Raw genomic sequence first — 15,690 nt, forward strand, 5'->3', positions numbered from 1 at the left:
TTCACTGTCCTGGCTGATGTGATGGTGACTAGGAAGGCAACTTTCATCCAGAGATGAGACAAAACAGGTGGCAAATGGTTCAAAGGGAGATTTGGTGGGAACCAAAAGGATGAGGTTGAGGTCCCATTGAGGTGTTTGGTTTCACCATTGCTGGAAAAGTTCTAATAAGTCTCTTCAGGAGTCTAGTCATCATGGAATGAATAAAGATAGTATGGTCCCCAATTAGAGGATGAAAAGCTCTGACTGCTGCAAGATGGACTCGCAGGGAACTGATAGAGAGAGGCCTGAAGTCTTAGGGACAGCCGGTATTCTAGAAAAATAGGGATTCCAGAGGATATGGAGATGGATGGTGGTGTTGTGAACAACAGAAGAAGTGTTTCCATTTTGTCAAAGAACATTTTTGGTACAGCCCTTCCTCCTTTGGTTAAGAATGGATTGAACTAACACTGAACATGAGCACAGTGCATCTGATGCCCATTCAAATACGAGGCCTTGAGTTGCAATGGTGCCTGACTGTACCGTTGTGTTGTGTCAACAGATCTGGAGGTGGTCAGATGTTGATGGGAGGATGGTTTGAAATCCTCAGGCATTCCAAGAACCAGAATTGTCTTGGCCAGTTCAACACAATGCGGATGATCCAAGCCCTGTCATGGCAGTTCTTCCACAGAACTTGTGGTATTCGGGGGATGAGAGGAAAGGTATATCTCAGGTTGTCCATCCAGGGTAGTATCAGGGCATTGCCCTTCAAGCTGTGGCTCAGAACTGCTCTAGTACAATACAGGAGTAGTTCCTTGTTCTCTTGTGAGATGAAAAGAACCCAGAACGGTGTTCTCCACTGGTTGAAGATCTTGTTCAGAACAGAATCATGAATCTCCCATTTGTGGCCTTTGGAAACATGCCTGCTGAGACTCACTGCTAGTGAGTTCCGTGTACATGATAGGTACAGTGCTGAGAGGATTATGTTATTTCTCATAGTCAGCCTCTAAAACCGGTGTATCTCTACGCACAGAGGGAGGGGTCTTGTTCCCCTTTGTTTATGCAGAAGACAGTCATCATATTGTATAACATTACCTAGATAAATTGGGATTGGATGAATGAAAGAAAAGCACTGCTGGCCCAGTGAACCACTCTGAATTCCAGTAAATTGATATGCATCTTGGCCTCATGAAATGTCTTGGTATCTTGTTCATATGGGCTTCCCACGTATGGTGATAGTCTCAGGTGTAGGTGTGAGGAAAGGAACTCCTACCTGAGCTTTCTATGGTGAGCTGATTTATCAGCTTATCCATGGCATGGGATCGCTCAATGGGGAGATAGGCTCCTGCTGTAGTTGAGTCCAGGGTCACTCCAATGAAATCTACAGACTTTATAGGCATTAAAATAGACTTCTTGTGATTGACACAGATTCCCAAGGAAGACAGGAGATGGAATAGGAATAGAGTTGCTGGCTGGACTTCACTGTTGGATCTGTCCACCAGAAGCCAGTTGTCGAGATATGAAAAGATGGTAAAGACATCTTCTCATGCAAGCTGTCACTACTGAAAGGACATTTGTGATGATGGTAGGTGCTGTAGCTAGTCTGAATGAAAGGACTCTGAATTGGAAGTGGTTCCTTGCTCAATAAGGAACCTGAGGAATCGCCTGTGGGATGAATCAATGTCTATATGAAAAGCATGCATCTTTCATGTTCAGAGCCATGAATCATGTGCCCTCTTCCAGAGAGGTAATTTTGATGTCAATGTGACCATGCAGAATTTTAATTTTCAGATGAATATATTTAGTTGGCGTAGTTTGAGAATTCATCTCCATCTACCAGATATTTTGAAGAGCAAGAAATATGGGCAGAAGAACTCCTTCCCTTGATGTTGAGAAGGCACCGATTCTATGGTCCCTTTTCTGAAGGAGAAAATCTCCTTCAGACCAAGAATCTCTTCATGAGATTGGTCCCTGAAAAGGATCTGGGGAAGGGAGTTTGTGGTGGGGAGGAAAGATGACATTGTTGGCATCACAGAGATTTGGTGGGGTAGTATATGACTGAAATGTTGGTATAGAAGGGTATAGCTTGCTCAAGGAGGACAGGCAGGCAAAATATGTGTACACTTGGATTGAGGTTGAGATGGAAATAGGAGGCAGACTTGTTGAAAGTCTCTGGGTAAGGATAAAAACAGTAAAAAACCCCAAGAGTGATGTCATGGTAGGGGTCTATTACAGACCACATAACCAGGAAGAAGAGGTGGCTGAGGCTTTTTATAAACAACTAAAAAATTCATCCAAAGCACAGGACTTGGTGGTGATGGGGGATTTCAACTACCCAGACATCTGTTGGGAAAATAACACAGCATGGTGCAATATCCCACTGTGTAGGAAAGATAGGAAGTATGGCTAGAGACCGCCCTGGCTTAACGAGGAGATTTTCAATTATCCTAAACTCTAAAAGAGTCCTACAAAAGTAGAAACTAAGTCCAATTACAAAAGGATGAGTATAACAAACAACACAAGTATGTAGGGACAGAATAAGACAGGCCAAGGCACAAAATGAGATTAAAACTAGATGGAGATTGTGGTGGGGTGCCTGCCCTTCACTGGCTTGGAAAGAGTTAAGAGGGCCCTTGGAGAGGCTGTGTGAAAGGCAGCCAATGGGAAGGGCTTTGTAGCAGCCAATCAGGGCCCATGAGGCCAGTATAAAAGGGAGCTGCAGAGGAAGGGGAGTGACTACCAGGAGCTTGAAGAGGGAGGACTGTCAGCACCCTGGACAGAACAGTGGCAGGCTGCTGGGCCTCAGCAGATACAAGTGCCCTGAAGCAAGGGTGGAGAAGGTACTGGGGCTGTGGGGAAGTGGCCCAGGGAAATCCGCTCCCCCAACCGCCATTGGAGGAGTGGCAAGACTGTGAACTGGTGAGAATAAACTGCAGAACCCCCCAGAAGGGAGGGGGGGGGGGAGAAACAGGAATTGTGACTCCGCTGAAGGAACGAGTCATGAGAAGGATGGTCCAGCGGAAACAGGACGGAGGGAGAGAAACTGCAGGGAGGGGCGTCTGCTTGGCTGAGAGCTGATTACCCAGATAGCCAGCAGAAGGCGCCAAGGCAGTGAGTCGAACCGTATCACAAGACATAAAGGGTAATAAGAAAACATTCGACAAATACATCAGGAGCAAGAGGAAGATCAAGGACAGGATAGGCCCATTACTCAATGCAGTGTATTTAAAAAAAAAAAAAAAAAAAAAACAGAAAATGTGGAAACGGCAGAAATGTTAAGTGACTTTTTGTTTCAGTTTTCACCAAAAAGTTTAGTAGCGATTGGACATCTAACTTAATGAATGCCAATGAAAATGAGTTAGGATCAGAGGCTAAAACAGTGAAAGAACAAGTTAAGAATTATTTAGACAAGTTAGATGGCTTCAAGTCACCAGGACCAGATGGAATACATCCCAGAATACTCAAGGAGTTGAGTGGGGAGATATCTGAGCCATTAGCTATTATCTTCTAAAAGTCATGGAAGATGGGAGAGATTTCAGAGGACTGGAAAAAGGCGTAGTATCAATCTATAAAAAGAGGAATAAAGACAACCTAGGGAATTATAGACCAGTCAGCTTAACTTCAGTATCCAAAAAGATAATGGAGCAAATAAGCAATCAATTTGCAAACACTTAGAAGATAATAAGGTGATAAGTAACAGTCAACATGGATTTGTCAAGAACAAATCATGTCAAACCAAACTAATAGCTTCCTCTCACAGGGTAACAAACCTTGTGCATAGAAGAGAAGCGGTAGATGTGGTATAGCTTGACTTTAGTAAGGCTTTTGATACTGTCTTGCATTACCTTCTCATAAACAAACTAGGGAAATACAACCTAGATAGTGATACTATAAGGTGGGCGCATATCTGGTTGGAAAATCGTTCCCAGAGAATAGTCATCGGTGGTTTACAGTCAAGCTGGAAGGGCATATTGAGTGGGGTTCTGTGGAAATCAGTTCTGGATCCAGTTCTGTTCAATATCTTCATTAATTATTTAAATCATGGCATAGAGAGTACACTTATAAAATTTGTGGACAATACTAAGCTAGGCAGGGTTGCAAGTGCTTGGAGGATAGAATTAAAATTCAAAATGACCCGGAAAAAATGGAGAAATGGTCTGAAGTAAATATGATGAAATTCAATAAGGACAAATACAAAGTACTCCACTTAAGAAGGAACAAATCAGTAGCACAAATACAAAATGAGAAAAGATTGCCTAGGAAGGAATACTGCAAAAAGGGATCTGGAGTCATAGTGGATCATATGCTAAATATGCGTCAACAATGTAACACTGTTGCAAAAAAAAAAAAAAAAGGGGGGGGGGCGCAAACATCATTCTGGGATATATTAACAGGAGTGTTGTAAGAAAGACATAAGAAATAATTCTGCTGCTCTACTATGCGCTGATTAGGCCTCCACTGGAGTTCTGTGTCCAGTTCTGGGTGCCCCATTTCAGGAAAGATGTGGACAAATTGGAGAAACTCCAGAGAAGAGCAACAAAAATTATTAAAGGTCTAGAAAACATAACCTATGAGGTAACACTGAAAACACTGGGTTTGTTTAGTTTGGAAAAAAGAAGACTGAGGGGAGCCATGATAACAGTTTTCAAGTATACAGGAGGAAGAGGGAGAAAAATTGTTCTCTTTAACCTCTGAGGATAGATAGGACAAGAAGCAACGGGCTTAAATTGCAGTAAGGGCAGTTTACATTGGACATTAGGAAAAACTTCCTAATTGTCAGGGGAGTTAAGCACAGGAATAAATTACCTACGGAGGGTGTGGAATCTCCATCACTGGAGATTTTTAAAGCAAGTTAGACAAACACCTGTCAGGGATGTTCTAGATAATACTTAGTCTTGCTTTGAGTGCTGGGGACTAGACTAGAAGACTTCTTGAGGTCTCTTCCAGTCCTACACACTTCTGTGATTCTATAAACTTAACTGCGTAGTCTTGGTGGACGATGTGTAGTCCCTCTTGTATGTTATCATTCCACAGTTGTGAACAAAGTGGGTAAGGCAACTGTAAGGTCTGAGGCCTTGTTCTTTGGCTAAGCAGCAGCAGCCATATTGGAACAGAAGCAGTCATAAGCTAAGAATCACGTGGTCACATCCTCATATTCCAGATAAATTACATCAAACAACGTAATATCGGGCTGTTAAGAAGGCACTCCCATCCTCAATAGTACCTACCACCAACAATTAGGAAACAGATCTTAAGATGTTTAAAGGAAACTTTTTTAATAGCATTCTGTCTGGCAAGGAATCACTTAACAGTTTTGGTTGTAAAATCTAAACTTTACTGTTTAGTCTTTATGGTACCCACTTCTTTGTTTATCTGAATGATTTCTGTCTTGTTCTTTGATTGTTTCTGCCTGTTGCATAATTAATTGTGCAATATTTAAATCAACCAAGGTGATTGAGTCTGATGGATTAAAGAACAGTTTCATAATGGGCCAGGATTCGTGTTTTGTAGTACTTTAGTTTGAAATGATTGGTTAACGTATAGCTAAGAAGGACCCAAGTTTTAACTGTATAAACTGAGGTCCAAAAGGAAGTTCTTTGGAACCTAACTCCATGTTGCCGCCTAAGATCAGAGCTGCCAGACCTCAACATCCTGCCCAACCATACTGTGCAGAAGCTGGAGTCCCCAGATGATCTAATCCTGATTGACCACCAGAAGAAGTTTGTCTGCCTTATTGGGAGTGGTGAACATTGTATGATTAGAATGTGTATTCTGTTTTGGTGATTGTTAAATAGAGAATAAGAATATTACTGTGTAAGACTCTTTCCCTAGTAAAAGGCCCTGCAAACCCATAGGAAAATATGCCTAGAGCCCTACAAATTGGGAAAGGGTGGGTACTTAAATTAACCAGGTTATGCCTGGAGCCCTATGGATTGGGAATGGGTGACCCTGAGCCCTAGAGTGTGAATTGGGTAAGAGTAAGTGCCTTCCCTCCCTCCCCCCCGAGCCCTAGGGACTGGGAAAGGGGAAGGGGGATGCCTTAACTGGATTATGCTTTGAGCCCTACAGATTGGGGGTAAAGGTGGGGTGCCCTAAAGTGTGCAGGTAACAGACATCAAAAGGTGTGGGAGGGGGAAGGGGGAAGGATAATAAGGCATGGTATCGATACCTGTATTCAGCCCTCTAGGATACCATCAAAAGAACCGCTTGGGTGGTGAGTGGGGTGGAAGGTGGTTGTACAGGTATAAGCCACATATCTGGGTCTTTGAAATCTTTGCCTTTTGCATGGGGCTTCATAAGGATGTTGATGACAGACTCCTGAAGAGGTTTGGGCCTATAGTTCTGCTTATGATATTTCTTCTTCAGAGCTAGGGTGTTAATGTCCTGGGAGCAAAGGGTTGTCTTAGAGTCTTTAAGAGAATATAGAAACTCATCAGTCTTTTTATTAAAGAGGTCAGGCCAAAGGGAAGGTTCTCAATGCTATTCTATACCTCCCTGGGGAACCCCGAAGACTTCAACCACAATTCATGCCTCAGGATTATAGCTGTGATAATGACTCTAGGGACAGTGTCAGCTGCATCTACTGACATCCGTGTCAATGTCACCTGCATCTACTAGATGATGTCTTCTGGCCACCAACCTGCTTTCATTAATGAGGGCTTGGAACTGGGCTCAGTTTTCCTGAGGAAGTCTGTTTTAAAGTGTAGAAATTTAGAATAATTCAGGAAATCATATTATGCTAACAGAGCTTGGTATTGGCAATTCTGAACTGGAGACTAGCCAATGAAAATAATCTTCTCCCAAAAGGTCAAGACATTTAGTGCCTGTGTCAGGTGCGATGGTCTTACGGTGCTGTGCCCCGGATCTTTCTGCAGCTGTTTGCACCACTAAAGAGTTGAACCTGGATGAGTGAATAAAAACTCTGCCCCTGAGGCTGCCACGAAATATTGTTTTTTCAGGTCTCTTCAGGATAGGGACTCAAGAGGTAGGGGTATGGGCCACAGATCTGGTGGGGGTCCAAGATGGCTTGATTGACTGGAAGGACTACCCTAAAAGGGCCAGAGAATGTCCAATAAACTAAGCTGTGTGTCTTGGACCTCCTTGAGATATAGCTGGAGTTTGGCTGCTACCCTCCATAATAGCTCAGGCTACTGCTTGTGGTCATCAGACAGGGAGGGAAATGATAGATCAACTGCTGCATCGTGAGGAGGATGACATATGAGCTCAACTTCTTCCTCCACAAACTCTGATGGAGCTGGTTGGTATCTGATGGGAAAAGAGGGTCAGTGTGATTCTTGCACAGATCCAGGATGTCTGCTATACTGATCCCTGTAGCCCAGTAAGGCCAGCAAGAAAGATCAGCCTGTAGGGGAAGGTCCCCAAGGAAGAGTATCAGCCGGTGGGGGAAGGCTACTAATTGTTTTCTAGGTAGCCATATTCTGAAGGAGGCAGACTGATCCAATACCTCTTGTGGTTCTGTCTAGGGTTGTATTCCTCAGGGTGGGAGAAAGTGTTATATGGATCATCAGATTCACTTGATGAAATAACAGACTTCTGCTCTATTGGTGGTGACATCAGTAACAGTGGGAGGATGTTATGAGTTGTGGACACATTAGGAGAGGATCCTCTTCCTCTCAAGGTGATTTCTGTGGGCGCAGAGATGTCTCCGAGGAGAGCTGGGCTCAACAAAAGAGGGTATTTTGGGTACAACAGAGTGAATATATCCTCTAACGGTTTTGGTCCTCCCTGATGTTCAGGGAGCTCCTGAGAAGGGGACGGTCAGAACCAGGGCATCCAATGATCTATTACTGGGAGAATCCCACACAGAGTAAGCCGGAACCGTCAAATGGAGTCCAAAGGTGGAACTCCTAGATGGGTCTGGTGGGTAACAAGCCTTTTGGCTTGTGGGAAGGAGCCAGAACCAGGACTGTTGGATCTTTATTCCTTTACTCTTTGTCTTCCTCAACAGCAGGTTTATGTGGACCTAATTCCTTAGGAGCTGTGCACAAGGTTTCACCCCACTTGGACTGAGATAGGGAGGGATCCTTTTTCTTAGCGGCAGATCTGAATGGGAATCTGTCCTTATGTCTACAGTCATGTCACCTACTCTCATGAGAGGATTTCTTAAGCTTAAGAGTCTTACTATTTACTCCAAAGCTCATGCTTGTAGTAGCACAGCTTGCAGTCTGAGGCCACTGTACTGAGAGGTCTCCTGGCCGGAATACAAATGAAGCCTCATAGCCTGCTCTATAAGGTGCTTCCTTAGATGGAGCTCTTGTCCCTCACAAGTTCAGGGAAGGAAGGAGTGGCAGAAACTGCTTTTGGTTGCGATGTCAGCCTCTCCAAGGCAATAAAGGCGTTGGTGTTTGTCACTGATGGAGAAGGAACAAGGGTACGAGAGAGAGTTCTTGAACTCTGAGACTTTTGGCACAGTCCAGCTTCCCAGGATGGGGAGAACTAAGTTAACTATACTACTATAAAAACACTACAAACACTGAGTCTAAACAACTAAAAGTACTAGAACGAGTTACATATTGTATTTACAGGTCTCAGAATAGAGGAAGATTGAAGTGGACACAGAGGATTCAGACCAAGGCCATATTTGAAGAAAATGGAGAGGCATAGATCCGCACTGCCCTACCCTCAGTATGGAACATGAGGAGAACAGCAGCACATGTGCACACCAACAAACACTGCTTACAAAAAATGTCTGGACTCAGGGGCATGGTGCACCTGCATAGCTACATGTGGAATACACAGGGACCATCACTCAAAGAACTGAAGCTTTTCATGGAAATGTACAGGTTTCAGTGAAACTTTTCAAAGGTTTCTCAGGACCCAGATGGAATTGCTGGGAATGTGGGGTACTGACAGAGACTGATTGATTCTATAGGCCAGTAGTTAGGACACTCAACCGGGATACGGGAGACCCAGATTCCAATGCCTGCCCCGAATCAGACAATGAGACAATATTGGTCAGCATGATGTGGTCTCAGCACCTAACTGCTGTCCAGGTTTTTGTAAGCCTCACAGCAAAGGAGAATTTTAAGGAGCACTTTGAAAATGGATAATGAGTTTGTTTTGCAGATGCTTATGGGAAACTTTCCCCAGGCATGAGAGGCACCATGGGAGAAAAGTGCTTGTTTAAAAAATTAATTAGTGGGCTATGGAGACTGACGTTATGGGCTAATCTGATAAAGATGAACCAAAACAGCCTGGTTCAAGGTCAGTAAAGCCCAGTGGAGAGATCAAGCCATGAGACAACACCAGAACATTTTCTATCTTTGCTGTTCATTTCTCTCCCCTTTTGTGTGCATTTGTCTTGTGCCATCTTTTAGGAAACAGGGATGGATTTTTAGACAGCGGAAGTAGTAACAGCTCTAGCCCATCTCACCTAACTTCTCCTTTCTCCAAAAGGACAGTCATTATCACTATACCACCTAAGAGACTGTCATACAATGGGGTTTTTCTTTCTAAAAACTATCTCCAGCTAATGGGAAAAGGAACAAGTCATGTTGTTAAAATTAAAACTTTATTTAATACTGTACATTTCAAATGCTCGAACTGTTTTTCTTCTTCTTTTCAGTATCTTTAATGAAAGGTTAAAAGGATTTTTAACGGAGAGTTTGCAGTGGTACTCAGCAGGCTGAGGTCTCTGTACATCAAACCCCAAACCTTGTTTAACACTACTGCCATAAGATGTACTGCTTGCTAAGGGTATGTCTGTGGTGCAGCTGGGAGTGAGCCTCTCGGCTGAGGTAGACAGACTAGTGTTAGTGGGGCTCACTCTGAAGCACTAAAAATAGCTCTGTAGATGTGGTGGTGCTGGAGAAGACTGACTAGCAACCCCAACTGAAGCCAAGCTTACCTTACCTCCTGGATCCACGCCTGGGTGGCTTGCCTGAGCCTTTGCCAGTGCCGCAACATCCACACAGCTATTTTTAGCATGCTAGAGCGAGGCCCACTAACATGAATCTATCTACCTCACCTTGGAGGCTCACTCCCAGCTGCAGAATTGACAAACCCTAAAACTCTCCACCTCTTAGTGTACAGGGTGTACCTGCATTTGAAGTAAAATATACATGTGCACAAGCACTTAACGGAGAAATATTCTTATTTAGCCTGCCTGCTACCACGATAGATTTGGGGAGGCATCCTCATTCCAGTCACAATATGCAGTTGTGGAAAATGGTCAATACACATGACACTGTCATTTGGCAGGGTGACCATTTCAATTGTCATGCTAAAATTATGAACTGCTATTCAGGCCTGCAAAACCTGTATGGGGAAATCTGTTTCAATTAGATTCTGACATTTTCCATTTGTATACTCTTGAGTGATTAGAAGTCTGTCTAGGATCATAAGTGTTACAAAACCAAATTATAGACTGATCAGCCCCTATGCTGCAGAGCATAGCCCTTGCCAACACTGGGGATAAATACAGTAAGAAAGTGGTGTATTTGCATTTAAAATCATCCATGCAGTAGCAAGATGCAAATGAGAAAAAAAAAACCCTTACAGCATAAGGCTTGAAATTCTGCAAAGATTTGCTTAAGGGTGGCCTGGGTGTTATGGAGATAACTGCAATAAACTATTCTCTTCACAAAAACAGGCAGCTATGCCTTTGCCTATAGATGTCCCCAGAAGTAGACCTAACGAACAGCTATGTGATCATACAGAAGCAACACTGTATACCACTGTGGATCAGTCATATAGAGGATCCTTTATGGTGACTACAGCCTGCAATGAATTCTCGGTGTTCCAGTATATATTGGGGTTTAGGTAAATTTTTTCCAATGGAAGTGCCTAAAGTTATGCACTTAACAGCTGGCACAACCAGAAGAAGCACCAAATACCTGCAGTTCACCACTCTGAAAAGTCAGACCATTTAATAAACAATGAGATATCAAAAAAAGAAGTCAGCACCCAGCAACCCTAATTTAGGCACCCAATTAAGAGGCTAGACTTCTCAAAAGAGTTCTGTTGGAGATGAGCACTTTTAAAAATCTGTCTCGATGTGCTTAACTGGATTCTGGTTCATAATCTTAGACACCCAACTCTGAAAACATTACCCTTGCTTTTAAAACTATTTGTCTAGTCCAGCATTTAAACGAGTTTCAACCCTAGATTTTCGATAAAATCACGCCTGCTTTAAATTCACATCTCGTGTCAGCATTAAACATGTAAACTAACACTTTAATTAGAACAAGATCACTTCTCTAAGCAGTTACTAGGAAAAAATTAATAAAATAATAATGGGCTTGAAGCTGAAAAAAGTAGGTTATTAGTAACTAACTAATAGTTGGAACAAAAGTTTCCAAGAGAGGTTGGAAAACTTAGTGACTAATTTAACACAATTTATGAGGAAAAATACAGTGATGATGGTATCAATCCTACTATGATGCAAAACTGGACTCAATTATACATTTGAACTTATTTCTGAAGTGAATATTTCCATGAGTAGCTGCCATATCAAAAAAAATCCCTACTTTTTTTTTTTTTTTTTTTTTTTTAAGAGGGTACCTTTTCAATTAATGGGGACCATGACACAGATGGTTTACATATGCATTTTGAATGCAAGTAATAACAGACATATGTAAACACACGTATTGTATGAGTGTATTAAACAATTCCTAAAGTTAATATCTTAGTGAATTTTAATCCATTATTCGCAAAGAATAGAAAGGAAATTAGTAACATGGTTCAACCACTTGTCAACTTATTTTAAAAATCAAACCTTCCACGACTCCAATTACACAAGAAAGCTATTTAAAAAAAAAACCCACAACTATTTTGGGTTTTTTAAACACACACAGCATAAATGATCTTTTGCCTATGTTAGAAATAATATTAATGCCCTAGACCAAACTAACATACCAAAGTTCAGTGCAGAACCAATCTTATGGCTAAACTTCTAATTCTAGCCTAAAAATACAATGGAAGCAAACACTCACTTCTAAAATGTATGTGCAGGGTCTTCCAGTAATTTGAAGAAGGAGAAAAGGTATCAATACCTGGCTAAAGACTGATCATTTCATGACAACAAAGTATAATTAGAAAATAAACTAAAGACAAGAGGCTTGTTGACACACAGTACTGCAAATCAAAATACATAATACTGAGACATTTCTTCTGAAAATAAAATTGAGCGTGAATGACAGTGTCTTACCTGTACAGAAGGAACATCTGTAAATGCCTTAATAAAATCATCTTCATCGACAGCTCCTGCTCCTCCTTCCTTAGATGCACCTACAGGAGTTTTTTTAAAAATACTGTTTAACACATTTAAAGTTACAAAGACAATTTTTCCAGCTCAAATACGTTCAATAAATATTTTAGTTACAGTGTATTCTTTATTAACTGGTAAGGTAAGGTCAAATATTTCATAGAACTGATAAGCAGGGCATTTGCAATATACAGGACATTTTATTATTCTAGCATCTGTTTTCATCTTTAATCTGGACACAATCTAAATGCCAAAACTCTCAATTCCAAAAACTTTTTATCTGGGAATGTCAAATTTCTTTTTCACATTTTCAATCCAAACAAAATGTTTCAACATCTTTCAATCGAAACATTTTAATTTGTTAACCCAATATATTTTGTCAAAGTTACCAAAGAAAATTTTTTTCCCCTAAAATGCAACATTTCATGGTGAAATTTTTCATTTTTTGCTGGAACCACATTTTCTGCCAAAACAAACAACTGAAAATTCCCAACCTGCTCTAATATTTAACCTCCACTAACACCCATCGCCATAGAACATGCTGGCACAGAATGCTTCCACTATCTACTGAAATAAAGCAAGTTTTTCTTGAACATTTAGTACACAATAAGTTAATAATGACATTAAAAATCCTATTTAAAGTAAATCTTCATTTTAAGTAATTCCCCTGCTATGAAGATTCAAAATACAGGGCCGATCTTGCAGCCATTCCATAATGCCTACTGAAGTCAAGAGAAAGCTGCATATAGAAAGACTGTAGACTAATTGTAATCACTTCAATACATTATCAGCAGTAATATGAACACACAAGTGAAAACAATGGAAGGTGTGAAAAGAAATAAGAAAAGCTAAAATTAACATTCTTAGAGTATGCTCAAAATGCTGTCTGAGCTTATCTACTTATTCTTTTGAAACAAAATTTTATAAGTCACATGTACTACAGTTTATAGAAGGCTTCCGCAGTTTATCAAAATAAAATTATTCAGTAACACTTTCTAACAATAACTCTATAAGGTTCCTATCAATATTCCTCTTTCAGAATTATGCCAACAAAATATTGTTTAACCTTGTATCAATCCTGTAACAATAACCAATTAACAGCAGAGTTAATATCTGATGTGGCAGCAGAAAAGCAGCATAGACAATCGTTTACACATAAAAATTATTTTTTGCTATTCAACTGTATGAATACTCAATTGCAATACTATGCTTGCAATGAAAAACTTTCTTCTAGAAGACAATGGATGAAATGAGTTAAGAAATGCTAAGGAGTTAAGAAAAATTTCATTGTAAGATATTTAGAAAAGTTTACTATAAATTACACAAATACAGATCACAAAAACAAAAGTGTGGAAAAATCAGTTTGGATTTAATAGATTTTAAATGATCTTTTTTAAGCTTTATTTCTAAAGCACCAATTTTTGCATTGTAAAGATGGTCCGTACCTTGGTAAAGTAGAACCTCAAAGTTACAAACACCTTGGAAATAGAGGCTGTTCATAACTCTGAAATGTCTGTAACTCTGAACAAAATGGTATGGTTGTTCTTTCAAAAGTTTACAACTGAACAATGACTTAATACAGCTTTGAAACTTTACTATGCAGAAGAAAAATGCTGCTTTTAACCATCTTAATTTAAATGAAACAAGCACACAAACAATTTTCTTAACCTCTCAATTTTATTTTTAAATTTTCCCTGTATTTTTTTTGGTGGTTTACATGGTCTCTGTTGCTGCCTGGTTGCATACTTCCAGTTCCAAATGAGGTGTGCGGTTGATCGATTAGTTCGTAACTCAGGTGTTCTGAACTACAGTCTACATTAATGGTAATGTCTTAAGTCTGCCTGTGCAGTTACACAGAGTGCTAACTTCTCAACAGAAATCTACGAATCTATGTAATAAAAATCCCATTACTTTAAGATGTACTGCTGAATAAGACTGAAGGATGAAAGGCCATGTTTTTAACCAACGGATTACACTTTATGACTTTAAAGACACAGATAAAGATGACAAACTATTTTTTCTTCTATCCAGATTTATTCCAGTGATCTCGGACTTCACATCTTTATTTGTCTCAACGTTTAGTTATTTGTACAGACTACTGTTTTTTAAATTTGTGCTTCCAGAAAATCATCTCTCTGATTATTTGCCTCATAGCACAAGACTACACATTTTATGATAGATGACACTTGGTCAGCAGTTTACCTGACATTTTGCAAGCAGAACACATCTTATTTTGGCATGTATTGTTGTTCAATAGAAAACAAGAACTATTAGTGAAATTGAAATAAAAAAATTGTTGAAAGCTTGTTCAAGTGTCATCTGTCATAAAATGTGTAGTCTTGTGCTATGAGGCAAATAATCAGAGAGATGATTTTCTGGTAGCACAAATTTAAAAACCGGTAGTCAGTACAAATAATTAAACGTTGAGACAAATAAAGATGTGAATCTTGAATTAGCAATATCTCGCCCTTCTTAGGTGGTACAAGCAGTTTCTTAAATGCAGGCTGGGCAACCTTCCCTGCCTCAGACTCCCCTCTCTCCTTTCAAAGTCCTTTTGTCTTCCAGATCAGTGTTTCTCAACCCTTTAAGTAGCAAGTACACCCTAATGTCTGAAAATTTGAATAAGTACCCCAACACTCAATTTTCCACAGGATTTTATGTTTACAGACTAACATGAGCCATATGTTGGAAGAAGAACTGAGTATATAAGGCCATGATATGACAGATGTCAGATCTAGTGTGGGTAGGGTTACCACCGTTACAACAGGGGTGAACAACTCAAGTATGTACCCGGGTTAGAGGTGATGTTGGCCAAAGCTAGGAGGCTTTTAACGGCATGCCAATGCTGGGGAACATAAAGAGTCACACCAAATTTTTTCCATAGATTTGAGAGGAACAAGGGCTGAGAGAGAGACAGGAAAAGAGGGTAACTGGTAAAATCTGGAGCTGTCATAGTTGTCAATTTCACTGCTCAGCTAGAGCAGTGAAATTGACAAGTTTTCTGGGCACAGGCTTTGAGCCAGGGAGGGGGACTGCCACCTGGACAAGCTGCAGGCGGCTGCCGCCCTCCTTCCAGCTAGAAGCTGGGACTGGGCAGGAAGCCGGGGGCTGCTGCCTGCCTCCCCCAGAAGCTGGCAGCTACCACCTGCCTCCCAGCTGGGAGTTGTGACAGGACAGGAAGCGGGCAGCTGCAACCCAGCTTTTGGGGACTGTGGCAGCTGCCGCCCGCGTCCCGCTGGGAGCTGTGACTGGGCAGGAAGTGGGGGCTGCTGCCCACCTCCCCTTCACTCTGTTTTTCCCCGGCTACCCCTGCCTGTGTCTCGAGTACCCCTGGTACCACAGGTTGAGAAACTATGTTCCAGATGATCCTTCAGGTGTTGAGTTGGGAGGGGAGAGAGAGAAGTCAAACTATGATGTCACTCCCCTTCTTTTATAGTCCGTTCCAGATTGCGACAAGTCCATGCATATGACATGAGAGCTGTTCCCCA

General features: G+C 41.2%; 1 protein-coding gene across 17 annotated transcripts in view; it reads right to left on the bottom strand.

Annotated features, from left to right (window-relative positions):
* CLASP2 (cytoplasmic linker associated protein 2) overlaps positions 1-15,690 on the bottom strand; it is a 270,791-nt gene that overhangs the window by 146,892 nt on the left and 108,209 nt on the right. For all 17 annotated transcript variants that reach the window (XM_067560901.1, XM_067560896.1, XM_067560898.1 and 14 more), the window contains one exon: positions 12,146-12,225. In XM_067560901.1, the coding sequence (XP_067417002.1) occupies positions 12,146-12,225 (80 nt within the window). The remainder of the gene's footprint in view (positions 1-12,145; positions 12,226-15,690) is intronic.

This window comes from Emydura macquarii, unplaced genomic scaffold (assembly GCF_026122565.2).
Source record: "Emydura macquarii macquarii isolate MOO-44397 ecotype Brisbane River unplaced genomic scaffold, CSIRO-AGI_Emac_v2 contig_2321, whole genome shotgun sequence".
NCBI lineage: Eukaryota > Metazoa > Chordata > Testudines > Chelidae > Emydura > Emydura macquarii.